The sequence below is a fragment of the Balaenoptera borealis genome (genome assembly GCF_965194805.1).
Source record: "Balaenoptera borealis genome assembly, chromosome: 10".
In the NCBI taxonomy this organism is placed as follows: Eukaryota; Metazoa; Chordata; class Mammalia; order Artiodactyla; family Balaenopteridae; genus Balaenoptera; species Balaenoptera borealis.
In genome coordinates, this window is record NC_138874.1 from 108,092,585 (window position 1) to 108,106,131 (window position 13,547).

General features: G+C 48.2%; 1 protein-coding gene and 1 long non-coding RNA gene across 12 annotated transcripts in view; one reads left to right on the forward strand and one right to left on the reverse strand.

Annotated features, from left to right (window-relative positions):
• PLPP4 (phospholipid phosphatase 4) overlaps nucleotides 1-13,547 on the forward strand; it is a 567,241-nt gene that overhangs the window by 385,026 nt on the left and 168,668 nt on the right. For all 11 annotated transcript variants that reach the window (XM_082407045.1, XM_082407044.1, XM_082407046.1 and 8 more), the window contains one exon: nucleotides 5,652-5,760. In XM_082407045.1, coding sequence (XP_082263171.1) covers nucleotides 5,755-5,760 — 6 coding nt within the window. In that variant the 5' untranslated portion in view covers nucleotides 5,652-5,754. The remainder of the gene's footprint in view (nucleotides 1-5,651; nucleotides 5,761-13,547) is intronic.
• LOC309635585 overlaps nucleotides 1-13,547 on the reverse strand; it is a 712,727-nt gene that overhangs the window by 351,231 nt on the left and 347,949 nt on the right. The gene's annotated exons all lie outside the window — the stretch shown is intronic.

Consider the following 13,547-nt stretch of genomic DNA (forward strand, 5'->3'; position numbering starts at 1 on the left):
CATCAGAAAACGAAGGAGAAAACGAGTAACACTGTCCCAACTTTGAAATGAAGATAATGTTGGATTAAGATAACTGTCCAATTAAAACAGCAAAGAAATTGGAAGGAGCGTGTCTTGGATCAAAATCCAGCAGCAAGTTACCTGACTTCAGACAGTTATCATTTTCACAAAAGAAAATTATCTGTTTCCTTTAGTAGTAACTCCATGCTTTTCACATCAAAACATGTTGACCTATACAGTTTAGACATTTTATTTTAGTTTGGAATTTCAGTTAAGTGCAGTGGTATTGTTGACAATAGTTAAGATTCAGTGAATGCCTTTGATGGGGGAAGAAGTCAGTTATTTTGAGGCTGGACTGGCCCTGGCTGCTGAATCAGAGTTTATCAGTAACAATGGAGAAAACACTGCTTTCACACCTATGTGGTCTCATTAACTACCATCTGTTCTTTGGAACAATTAATAAATGATACTTTCTGACCTGTTAGATTTCCTTCTCACATAGAGCCCTTCCTTTCTGTTTACTTTTGGTCATCAAGTCTGATGAAGTCTTAGGAGTCTTCTCTGCCCTTCAGCCTATCAGGAGTGAAAATGGATAACGGGGCCAGTTAGCCATTGTCATTGGAGGATCGTCACACCAAATCTCCTTTTCTCCATGAGTCTCTGCAGTGATGCAGAAATACCGTTCACAGTGAGGACAGTTTTGATTCTCAGCCTCAGGCTATGAGGAACTCTGCATCGGTGAATCTGTCAGACCCTTTCTGGGCATTGAGATGTTTTTCTCTGTATTGTATTTATTGGAAATGAAAGTAAGCAAAGTGGTTTTAAACACCTCGCAGTGGTCAAAGAGTTGCTACACTTTCTTCAGCCTTTTCTTGAAAACTCAAGGACATTGGTCATTATACTGGCCTGGGGTATGCTGATGCTTGCAGGCATTACTAAGACCAGTGGGGCTATTTTCTTCTCTACCGAATGGCCCCAGATTGCTGTGCTTTTGAGTTGTCATCTTTGTTTTTCATCTTTTTTCTGCCTTTCCTGTGACACAAGTGGTGCTGGAGAGGATTGTAGGGGCTTTGCAAGGTGGATTTAGATTACACACGGATGTGACCCACCTGACTCGACACCACGGAGGGGGCACATGCGCCCCGCCTCCTCTCCTTCCATCGCGGAAGGTCTTGTTTAACCTCACAGAGAAGGCAGGCCTCCACCCAGAGGCAAAAGCATCAAGGTAGAATTTAAGAGCGTGCTTTTGTTTTCATTGTATTTACTATGACGTTTACCAGCTGTTTATAGAGGGAATCCTGATTTCATAATTCAGCAGTGACATGAAGTTTCTTCTAGAATAAACTCATTTTAGTTTACAAAGTCTGAAGAAAAGTCACAGTACAGGTGGAGGGCGGATCAGGCAAAACCGGCCAACTTGGTTCTTAAATGGCCGAAGTTGGGAAGCACTGGCTTTCCCCGAGAGCTCTGTGTCTCCCACTGTAGCGCTCACATCAGTCTTGTTAAAAATGAAGATTCTGAGTCAGTAGATCCTGGCTGGGGCACAAGACTCTGCATTTTGAGCAAGCTCCCTCCTAGGTGATGCTGACACCCTGGCCTCTGGCGACTCCAAGTTTGATCGACAGATCAGCAGCATCAGTATCACCGGGAAGCTTGTTGGAGACGCCAGCCCTCAGTCCCATCCCTGGACCTGCTGTATCTTCAGTCACCAGACCCCCAAGTGGTTCCCGGGCGCATTAACATTTGGGAAGCCCTGATCGTACATGCTGCTGCTGGGGGGTCCTCAGTGTGTAGTGAGCCCTGCCGAGCAGGCAGTTAGAGCCCATGCCTGAACTCCTCACGTGGAAGCGGGGTTTCCATTTCCTTGTTTCCAAATCACTTTACAAAGAGCTCATGGAAGGATGTTTCCAGGCCTGGCATGCCCTCTCTTAGGAACACACCTTCCAGAGCTTTCCATTCCACCACATATCCACCTCTGCTCCTGTTTGCATTTTGAGACTCATGTCCTCTGCGTAGCTGCCTCACTATCTGGATTCTCAGAAGCTGACGCCTGTGGCTGGTGCATGGCTGGAGAAGGGACATCTATCTTTCTTGGTACTGCTCCTCCCAGAGGATATAATTTGCTTGACAGATGTGTTCTGGCTGCAGCCACTCGGGGTAGGGTGAGGAATCGTGCAGAAGGCTGGGTGCACGAGGCTTTAAAAAATGGCCGTGAGGATAGTGTCCCTGGGGAGACAAAGGAGGTGAGGAAGGACAGTGCTCAGCGGTGTGCCGGCTCCCTGGCCCTGCGGCCAGCGGTGTGGGGAGGACACAGGAATCAAGGCTCTGGGGTCTCTGAGAGTGGGAGCTGCAGGACCATTACAGTGATGACAGCCTGTGGGTGGCAGATTGTATTTGGAAGGTGGCTACAGCCATATCTCTCATCTTACCTGCTTTTCTGTAATGCGGACTTTGCTACACCCCTGCCAAGAGGTAGAGTAGGGTCCCCTCTCTTGAATCTGGGCTGACCTTATGTAACCCAGTGATGCCACAAGACTTTGGAGGCTGGGTCAGAAAAGCCATTCAGCTTCTGCCTGGTGCTCTTGGAACCCGCATTCTGGATGAAGCCAGCAGAATGAAGAATTCTGACTATGCTGAGACTGTGGTACTGGAGAAGTATGTGAGGTGCTCCAGGCGGCAGCCCCAGCTGAGCTCCTGGCCAACAGCCGGCACCCACGGCGGCCACGTGACAGGCCATCCTGATGTCCAGCCTGGTCAAGCCTTCAGGTGATGCAGCCCCAGCTGACATCTAACTGCTGTGACCACGTGAGAGATTCTAAGTGAACTCTGCCTAGCTGGACCTTCTCAGTTTTCTAATCCACAAAATCATGAGCAAAACAAAATGATTGGTTTCAGACATTAAGTTTTGGGGTAATTTGCTATGCAGCCAGAGTAACTGGAGTATTCTGAAAGCTTTGGTTTTTACGAGTATATTCTCGAAAACAACTCTAAAACAAAATTCTTTTTCCTTAGTTATATTTAAAATGTTTTAAAAACACCAGGGTGCAGTGAGTAGGTTGTTACAAAATGACCCCCCCCACCCCCCCCAATAAAGCCTGAAAACTGTCTAGTAAAAACTTGCAGATGGAGGCAAGAGTAAAATGATAAGGGTGATAAAATGCTGCTTTCTGTTCATGCTCTGTTAGGTACTTTATATTCTTTCATTGTATTTTTACTCCCACACTTTAAGGTGTGCCCATTCTATAGATGGGATGACTGAGGCTCAGAGGTGTTAAGGAACTCACTGAGAGCCGCACAGCCGGAGCTGGAGTTTGAACGTGGGTGGGCCTGACTCCATAGCCTGTCCTGCAGCAGATGGAAGAATTGTTCGCCTGGAGAGCTGAGTCTCTGAGTCTCTGAGTCTCCTCTCCTCTCCTTAAGGACGAGGGCTCAGGACCCTTAGGGGTCATTCCGTTCAGTGCTGGGCCCTTCAGGGTCACCTGGGGAGTGTTTTAAAATCCACATACCAGGCCCAGTCCATACCAAGACTGTAGGTCTGGAGTAGGGTGTCTCCAGTGGTTCTGACCCATCTCCATTTGTCACCTCTGGCTTAGCCCAACCTCCCGTGTTGCAGGTGAGGACACTGAGGCCCAGTGAGGAGAAGTGGCTTGTTCTGAAGCCCAGAGCAGCTTAATGGCAGAGCTGGGGCAGAGAGCAGGTCTCCCAGCGCCCAGACGGCATGCTCCCCCGTGTCTCACTTTGGAGGAGGCTTGGAGGGCCGTTAGCAGAAGTTACCTTACACATCGATGACGGGATCTCAGGGCACTTGCAGTAAGATTCTGCGGTAGAAATGTTCTGGACACAGTGCTGAACGAAACAGTCAGGGGCCGGCACCGCTTTCTTCTTGAAATTACATAAATACACGGACAGAGGAACAGAGTTTTAGGACTTAAAACCTCCACTGCGGGGAGAGGGAGGGGAGGAGAGGAAGAGAGAGAGACAGAGAAAGAGGGAGGGATATGTATAGAGAGACACAAAAGACAGGTTGAATTTTAGGTCTCTTGTAGGTACATGATAGGATTCAGCGTGAGGCTGATCAGACTGAGGGTGTTTTCTGTGGCAGCTGTTCAAAGTCCTGAGCAGACATCAGATTCTGCAGTCGCTGAGAGTCCCATCCTGCTGGGCTCTGAGGACACAGCCCTGGAGTGACCCCCAGCCTCTACACCCTCCCAGTGTAGCTGGACATACAAACAAATCATGATCATACAAAGGCCCAAGTCTAGGGTAGAAACCAAGGCTGTGAGACCCCTGATTCTGTCCCAGGGCTGGGATGGCTTTAAGATGACCCACCATCTAGGTTTTTCCTAAGACTGGGGCTTTTCCTGGGACACAAGATTTTCAGTGCTAAAACCAGGAGAGTCCTGGGCAAACCCAGACTGTTGGTCACCTGGGTGTGGTTTCCTAGAGGAGATGACCTCTAGGTCATCTAGCTTACCTCCAACTCCTCCCCATCCCCAATCCCCCTCCTCCTCATCCTGGTAATGGTACCTTTTCCTGGAAGCCCAAGCCAGAGCCCTTGGAATCTGCTTTGACCACCCCACCTCCCATGTACACGTTCTTCCATTCTGTCCTGCCCTTTTCTTCACTCTGCAGCTGTCTCTTGCTGGGACAGCTGCCATAACCTCCTAACTCTCTCTGCCTTCCCTTCTCTGTTCTGCTCCAGTTGCCCATCTTCGCCACTATCTGGAATTGGAAATTTCATTCTACACTTCTCTGCCGAATTCATCCTTGGTTCCAAAGCCAAACTCGTTCGCCTGGCACTCAAGCCCTGAGTCACCTGGCCCCTGTGCTCTCTTCGCCACATCTCAAGCCATTCTGAACTGAACTCACCAGGTCAAGAGCTGAGCTGGAGAGCTGGGAGGCGGCCCGATGGCCAAGAGCTGCAGAGCAGACCTGCAGTCTCTGTTCTTCCCCCCAGGTTTTCTCTTGGTGGTAGTTCTCTTCATCCACCTGGGTGTCTGGGGCTCCCAGGATGTGAGGGGTCGGGAGGTGGCGAGCTGAGGAGATGGATGTCTAGAGCTGTCTGCTTTCCTGGAAGCAGCCCCAGGAAGCACCGCGTCCCCCTCTCCCTTCCTTCTTTCCTCTCCTCTGTGTTTCTCTCCTGTCTCTACCTTCCGTCTTCTCTTGAAGCTCAGTCTGCCTCCTGGTGGTGGTGCTAGTGGCGGGGTGCCGTCTGGGGTGGCGTGGAGGGAAGAACACCACCGGTTCTTTCTCTAGTCCTGCCTGCTGCTCCCTCACCTTTGTTCCAGCTCAAGTCCATTTCGTTCCCAGAACCTGTGCTGCTGGCCTTGCCTTGCCCCAGTCTGAGCCACCATTCTGGACTTCAACTCCCAGTTCACTTTGGATCTCCAGGTTTCTAGAGTCTTTGTATGTCAGTCTCACAGCCGTTCTCTTATGCCCACAATTAGTCCTCGCTGGCAGGTGGCGACAGAAGATTCTACAGTCTCGGTAACTACCTCCATCTTTCCCCAGTTGGAACTGGCCGAGAACCATCAGCCGGGCCGCCTGTCCTCCCCCGGCTCCCCCAGAGGCCGGATCGTCCACCTGAGCGTGTGCAGGGGCCACCTTCTCCAGTGCTCAGCCCTCACGCCTCTTTCTTTCTTTTGTTTCAGTTTTACGGAGTTTTTGGATCCATTCCAGAGAGTCATCCAGCCGGAGGAGATCTGGCTCTATAAAAATCCTTTGGTGCAGTCAGACAACGTACCTACCCGCCTCATGTTTGTAAGTACCATGATTTCATGGCTGATTTGACCACTCTCCCAAGTATGAACCAAATGGGCTTTCATTTCTGCATTTCCAACCCCTGATGATGATGGCAAGCAGCCTGAAAAAAAAAAAGAGGCGAGCTGCCCATCAAATTAAAATTCAATTCCAGATCAGGATGGTCGCCGCTTGGTCATGTGAGAAGCAATTGCCTGATGCTTTGGAAAAGAAGGGCCCTGCTTACCTGAGCTAAACCCGAGTTGTTTCCAAATACTTAGAGTAAAATAAGATGAGAAACTAGTGAACAGAGTTTCCTGCTCCATCTATTTTTAAAAAGACCTCAATGTAGCTGTACTCAGGTAACCACTTTTCTGGGTTTTGCTGGTCAGCTGACCAGTGATGAGATCACTATGTGTAACTCACCCCTGACAGCATCTCTGGTCCTAGGATAAATGGGCAAGCACCCAAATAGCTGGTGGATATATTGGGACATTTTTACCTCTTCGCTCTGCCCCTTGTCGATTACAGTCTCTTACGCTTCCTCTACTGTGTGCTGGGCCCTTGGCTGAGAGCGTAAGAAAGGATTATCTCATTTAGTCCCACCCAGTATCCCAGTGAGGAAGATGTCATTATTGCCCGAATTTTGCAGGTGCAGACCTGCATCCCAGAGAGATGAGGGAACTTGCCCAAAGCCACACAAGCTAGAGAGCAGCAGAGCCACGATTCGCATCCGAGCAGCCAGCTCTGAGCCCTGCTCGCGGCCAGGAGGCTGCCCCGCAATCAGGAGCCGAGTGTCCAGGACTCCTGGCTGAAGCTCACTGGCTCCTGGAGAATTGCCTTCAGGCCTTTCTGTAGCAGAGGAGATATTGAAGCTCCCTCGTGTTACAGAACAATAATGCAGCTTCTGGGTGGGCACCCTTGTAGCTTGAAGCTTATTCCTATTGAGCAGCCATTGTGTGTCTTGCCTCTGGGAACTTAAATGACTGTTCCAGAGCTTTTAGAGAGAACATGAGGAATATCTTTGCACTGTGAAAGAAACTCCTCTGATTTTGTGGAGGAAATCTTGTTCATCGGTGATGATTGGAAAGATCTTTGTGTCTGCAAACATCCCAAAGTGCCCGGAACACTACATGAGCATTACAGTATTATTTTAATTGCTTTTTCATAATTACTTTTCTGCTGGAAAATAAACTGGATTTTTGTAAATATCGGGGAAATTGAAAAATGTAGGGTGCTTGTGAGTAAGGTATTACCTTACACTTGAGTATTAAAATCAGATTTTTTTCCATTTCTGCTCTAACTCAAATCTTCCATAAATCCTAGAAATAAAGTAACTAGTGTGTGTCTAACTGGTTTACTCCATGGTTTTAATAGGGAAAGCTTCTGTTGATCACTTGTTTCCATTTTCAAAGATTTCACATTTCGTGTGCTGTAAAACCCAGTTTGGAGTGAATGTTCATTTGGGATATTGTGAGAAATTTGTGGCTGTGTCCTAGATTTGTGAACAGTGGATTGTTTTGAAGTCTAGATAAAAACGCCACAAATATTCTGGCTGCAGACACAAATAGGATGGAGCACATTTGCATGCTGGCAGTGAAGGGAAGGAGGCAGTAAAGGAGTTCTTCAGTGCTGTGATTCTCGGAGAATAGAGGGGTATTCAGCCACAAACACTGATTCATACCCTCTAGTCTCCTAATGAAATAAGTTCAACCTTTTGTTTTGTTAATAGTAGTTGATGAATTTCATTCATTTGGTCACAAGATTTAGTACGATTCCATAATAACACAAGGAAAGCAGTAGATACATTTAGAAGATGTGTAACACAAGATGAAAAATGCTTTGTCACCACATAAATTAGGTTTGTTCTCCTGGGTTTTATTAAGAGTTTAATACAAGACATCAGTTGTCTGCTTTTGATCCTTTTAAACCTTCTGGTGTTTATAGAAGAATTTGTAAGAGAACATATTTTCACTGTTTTTAAAAAATAGCTTGGTTTCCTTAGAAAGCTCAAATTTCATTATTTAATGCATAAACAGAATCCTGGGATCTCCTCTACTTCTGTTTAGAATGTTTTAATATAAAGGCAAACTTGCTAACTTTCTAATAACCAAAGTGTTTTTTAAAGGCAGCTGCTATAACCCCGATGTTTCTTTATTTGGGAAATTAGTGTCTCTGGAGTTGTGCCTATTTGCGCACGCGTGTGTGTGTGTGTGTGTGTGTGTGTGTGTGTTTTAAAGGAGCTACTTGTTCAAATGTCACAAAAATAATATCAGAATGTTAGGGAATTAAGTGAGGAGTAATGACATCACCAAGAAGCCCTTGGCTGGCATTTCCTCTGTCCTTGGCACCATCAGCTGAGGTGACTATATCTGTCAACATGAAACTTGGGTGTGGTTGGACCATTTGATTCTAGGAGCTTGTTTCCCTTGATGACTCTGAGCTCCTGTGGACCAGAGAGGCAGGCTGAGAACTCTTTTCTCACACACTGAGTCTTGACTTAACATTTCCTGGATGTTCCCAACCATCAGCTGCTCCCTTATTCAAAAGAGGTCATACTTCCTTTCTGAACATGTGGAGGTTATCAGATCATCTTTGAAAGCCTACTTTTCGGTGTAGGAAGACTCCTTTGGTGTTGGGTGTTGCTTTTCAGTACCCTCCTTGTTGTCTGTAGTAGTCGTGTCTTTGTGTGTCCAGAGAACACTTCTGGGAGCTGGATGTGGGTGAGGAAAGCCATAGGAACTGCAGGGGATGGGAAGTCAAATCAGATTTGACCCCTGCAGGCTCCTGGGGGACATGGTACTCTAAAGCGGAGTGGAATCTGGAAAGAGCCAGAGGAGAGGCTCAGGTGAACTGTTAGGGATGTTCGTCATCACCCTCATCATTATCCTCCTCCTCCTCATCATCATCAGCACGGTAGTAACAGCAACAGGCAACATCTCTTGAATGCAGGCACTGCGCTCATCATTTTACAAACAGCATCTTAGTGAATTCTCTCAGAATCCTTTGAGGTTGGCACTTTTGTTATCCCATCATTCCAGTGGGGAAAATGAAACTGTCATGAGGTTAAACAGCTTATCCAAGGTTTACAACCATCAGTGGCTGGACCATGATCTGAATGCCAGCAGTCAGAGCGCAGACGGCCTTGGAGCCACTCGCCTGTGCTGCCTCCTTGGGGGCTCGGGTGAGCTGGACAGGTGGTGAGTGCAGCGTGTCACACACAGAAGAGCAGGTGTAAAGGCACAGGCCCAGCAGAGCCAGGGCCGTGTGGGCCCCACGAATAGGCGTTGGCTTGGAGTGCTGTGTGCTGCAGGGGGCCGAGGGTGGCAGGGATCCAGACAGATTGTGGACAACTTCAGGTAAGTTAAGTAGTAGTTCATTCAGCAGAAAGTTACGAAGCACCTTCCTTGAGCCAAGCCCAGCGGCGGGTAGTGGAGGTGCGAAGCTGAATAAGATGTGGTTTCTGGTCTAGTGGGGACACAGACATGAGCATGAGTCAGATGGTTCAGCGTCACAGGAAAGCCCTTGAAGGGCAGGCAGGACTCAGGTAGGGAACTGAAGGAATGGTAAGTGTTTCCCAATTTCTTTCCTTGGCTTAAAAAAAAATGTACCCAAGACCTGTCCTTTGCCCCTCGTTTTGCTCTGGCCATGATACTGATATGTCCAGAAGATTTACTTCTGTAGAATGTTATTGAGATTGTGTTGATTTGATAACAGGGGTTTCTATTCTGGAATAGGATGCTTCTAAGGAAGATGGAAATAAAGTCAATTTGGGGGGAGGAGGGAAGGAAAGGAGACAAAGCTGACTTGTGATAGTTTAATTTTTAGACACCTTTGAAAAGTCTCCACTCTCGGCTTTGTGACGGCCTATAATTGTTTGCCCATAGCAGGGCCTTTCCCAGGTGTCTGCTCGTCCTGAGATGTTAGAAGCACCACGCAGCACACCTTTCTGTCAGGTGCTGGGAATTAGGGCACTTTGGGCCCACTGTTTTGTCTGATGTGGATGAACCCCAGGGACAAGCTCTTCTCTGGCTAGCACCCTAACATCAGGTGCCCTGGCTTCAGCCGTTTCGGTGGTTAAAAGCGCTTGGCACATTCATGCCCTTCCCTGCACACACAGTGCTCCATGCTTGGCAGATTCCCAGAAGCATGCTGGCCACACAGTGCCTTGTATCAGTGCCCAGGTTTACCCACTGTCTGCGTGTAGCAGTGGCCGGGACGGACGGCACTTCCTGTGTTGGTTTCATTGGTGGATGCACAAGGCAGGGCCCTTGCTGGAGACACTGGTCCTGTAGGGCACGGGCAAGGTGCCTGGGCTAATAGGGCTCTTCCCTGTGCCTGACCTCCCTGCACAGATGGGCTAGAGCTTAAAGCGCTCTATTCCCATATGTCTGGTCACAGGATTCTGGCATTGGTCATCTGTTCACAGGTTTCCCTGGTGAACAACAATCAGAATTTCCTGGATACTAACTCTCTGCTGGGCCTCATGGGTGAGCAGTTGGCAGGGGCTCTAGAGTGGACTGCCTCGGTCCACTCCCAGCTTTGCTAATTACTAGCTTCGTGAATTGGGAAAATCACCTCCCCTCTCAGTGCCTCAGTTTCCTTATCTGTAAAAGGGGGCTTTAACAACACTTTCCTCCCTCCCCAGGGTGTTGGGAGCTTCAAATAGGGTGATAGACTTACAACAGTTCACTTAGGGTGTGATCTGTAAGAAGCATTCAACAACAACTCAGTGAATTTAAATCCTCGCAACCATGCTTTGCTATGTATATCATCACTATACCCATTTGATAGATGAGGACACTGAGACTGAGACTCAAAGGTGAATAGGTTAAGTGACATACTCAAGGTCGCAGAGCTGAAAATGTCAGAGCTGGGGCTTGAGCCTGGTTCTACTAGATCTGGGTCTGTTCCCCACGTTCATTTTGCTCCACATGTTCATTTTGCTCCACAGAGCTCTGGCTTCCTTGCCTGTGGAAGAGCATCGTGCAGAACCAGCCACATCCCAGGCTCTGCTTAATGACTTTTGTATGTTATCTTGATATGTGGGTGCTGTGTAGCACATTTAATTAGCAGTTTACAGGATGTTCTTTGATACAAGATGATCTCACGCTCAGTTTCCCCATCTGTAAGATGAGGCTGTTGGGCTAAGGTGATCACTCTGATTCAGGACTCCAACCCAGGTAGCACGGCAGCCCAGGTTGGAGCGTCATGGTCCCAGTAGCTGCATGAGTTTGTGTGTTCCCTTATCTCCCTGAGTTCCAGTTTTGTTTTCTGTACAAGGAGGATGTTTCCCCCAGCGGAGTAGCTAGAGGATTAGACAATGTGAGGAAAGACCCTAATACATAGTAGGTGCTTAATTCATGACAGCTGCCACTAACACTTCTATGACTTATCCATGTTCCTGGAAACAAGCCCCATTCTTTCCTTCTCCAACTCCAGAGTAAACGTGTTTACCGTGCTTTATTAATGCTTCTTGCTTCTGAGGTGAGAACGGCTACAGCACGAGTTAGAAGCACAGAGCTTGATTTAAACAGACTGAGTGCAAATTCCCACTTTACCACTTATTAGCTGTGTGACTTTTAGCAGGTTGCTTAACCTCTCTGTGCCTTAGTTTTCTATCCATTAAGTAAGGAGCCTGCTTCATAGGGTTGCTGTGAGGATTGAATGAGTTAATTTACACGAAGTGCCTGTAACAGACCATGTCATTAGTGAGTTTTCAGAAGAGCAGCCCTGTTCTCATAACTAGTGGGGAAAACTCAAGCACAGAGCAGTGTCAGTATGTTCTCTGCATCCTGAAGCAGTGAGTGGCTGGAGTTCATTGTCCTGGTCTCTCTCAGGTCCCATTTAATAAGCACAGACAATTCACTGTCTTCCCACTGGGACATTCCCAGGATTTTCCAACTTTTTTTAAGCCATGGAAACATTAATCTAAGGGAAACAATCCCAGGTGAAATTTTGCCTGTCCCTTTCTGTCCTCCATCTCCACACCTGTTTGGAGGTAGAAGTAACCACTCCCACCCCTGTGTCTCTGTGTCCATCTTCATCTCCTCCATGGGCTTGGGCAGCAGAACAGTGCCTTCTAAAGGTGTTTGTCAGAACGTGGAAGGGGTGGGCATCGGTTTAACTCAGTCCGGTTTGCTGAGTGAAAGTGGGGTGCTTCTTTTTTCTTCATTCTTTCACTCGGTTCAGAGGTGCTTTTGCCCCGGAGGAAGTTGTTTTCCTAACGTGTTGGCTTCTGGGGCTCATCTCTTAATTCCAACTTCTGGTTGAAAGATGGTTATAAAAAGCTGGGGGGAGCAGGTGGTAAATGTAAGTAAGTCTCTGTCCTGATTTGAGGACTGCGCTGCCCAAGGATACGGCAGATACGTTTCCAGGAAGAAGGAGCGAGACCAGAACCGAGATGCCATTAGGATGATAGGAGCAGAGAAAGGCCCCTGACAGTCACGTGCAGACATTTCTGTTGCGGCCGCCTGGGCGGGGGGCTGGGACCCTAGCCTGATGGCTGCAGTTCCTCACCTGCGAAGCTCGTGAGATGGGAAGCCCTGGGCCCTCCTGGTGCTTAGCCTTGGCCCAGGAAGCAGTTTGTCCTTGGTTCTAGAAGACAGACCAATGTGCATCTACCTAGGAGAGTTAAAGTGCTGTCTGGTTGGGCGAGTCTGGGTGGGGATGTAATTAGGAGCAGGAGAGCTGAGGCCACAAGCAGTGCTAAGAGAGACCCCCTTGGCCTTGAAGCTGTGCGCTTAGAGCCACTGGGCAGCTCTGATGCCTTCTCCGGCTCCAACTCCCGGGCTTGGAGCCGCGGTCTCCCATGCGGTGCCCCATCTCCTGTTTGGTCACCACAGTCCTGCTCAGGATCATCTCCTGTAGGCGGCCTCTGGAGCCTTGGAGGGAAAGTCTCCCCGAATCATATTTTCTCTGGGGTTCCATTTCTGTCTAACCTCACACTGTGCCAGCTGAGATTGTCCTACAGTATTTTCTTCAGTTCTCCTTTCTCATATTTAAGGTTTGACTGTCGGTGGGGTCATTGCAGCACTGTTCAGTGAGCTGCTTTCTCCTGTTTGGGGGTGGTGGCTGGTCTATGGTGCCCAAAGTGAGAGGAGACAGAAAGCTCAGGACTTCTTTGACCTCGACCGTAACTTTGGACTTCCATAAGCAGGGGCTTCAGCCATTGTTCTCTAAACACTGAATGTATGAGTCAAAACTGATGCAGTGTTTCTCAGTCCCCGGCATCATTTGAGATGCTTGTTACACAGTGTAGATTCCCAGACCTGTCCTGTATGAGTGTTTGAGGGACGCAGCATTCTGACAAGCCCGGCAGGTATTCAGGTGTGAGAGCCACCCAGGCACGCGTGGAAACTCACAGACTTGCTGGAACTCTTAACTCACAAGCGAGTGTTGCCTTTTTGAGTCGCCCCTGGGGAAATCCTCTGCTTCAGTTCTGAATCTTCTCTTGTACAGCTGCCCTTAGACGTGTGTCACAGTCTTCTGAATACCCTCCGTGGCGATAGGACTTACTGATGTGGCATTTTAATAGCCAAGTCATTCAGGGCCACTGCCGATAAGGAGGCTCATCAAGCTGGTTACTACCATTTGTGGTCAGAAAGAAACCAGTCAGTAAGGAGAAGGGTTTTCATGTCTCAGGAACTGTCTCTGAAGACAGCTCCCAAAGAGGAGTTCCCAAGATGCCTTGAGCTCTGGCAGTCTGGCTGTAGCAAGTGTGCAGGGCATCCGAAATTATTTTAAAAGACTGTGTGCATTTGGATGAATTCTGTTTTTTAAAAAAGGAGAGTATCTTCTAGCCATGC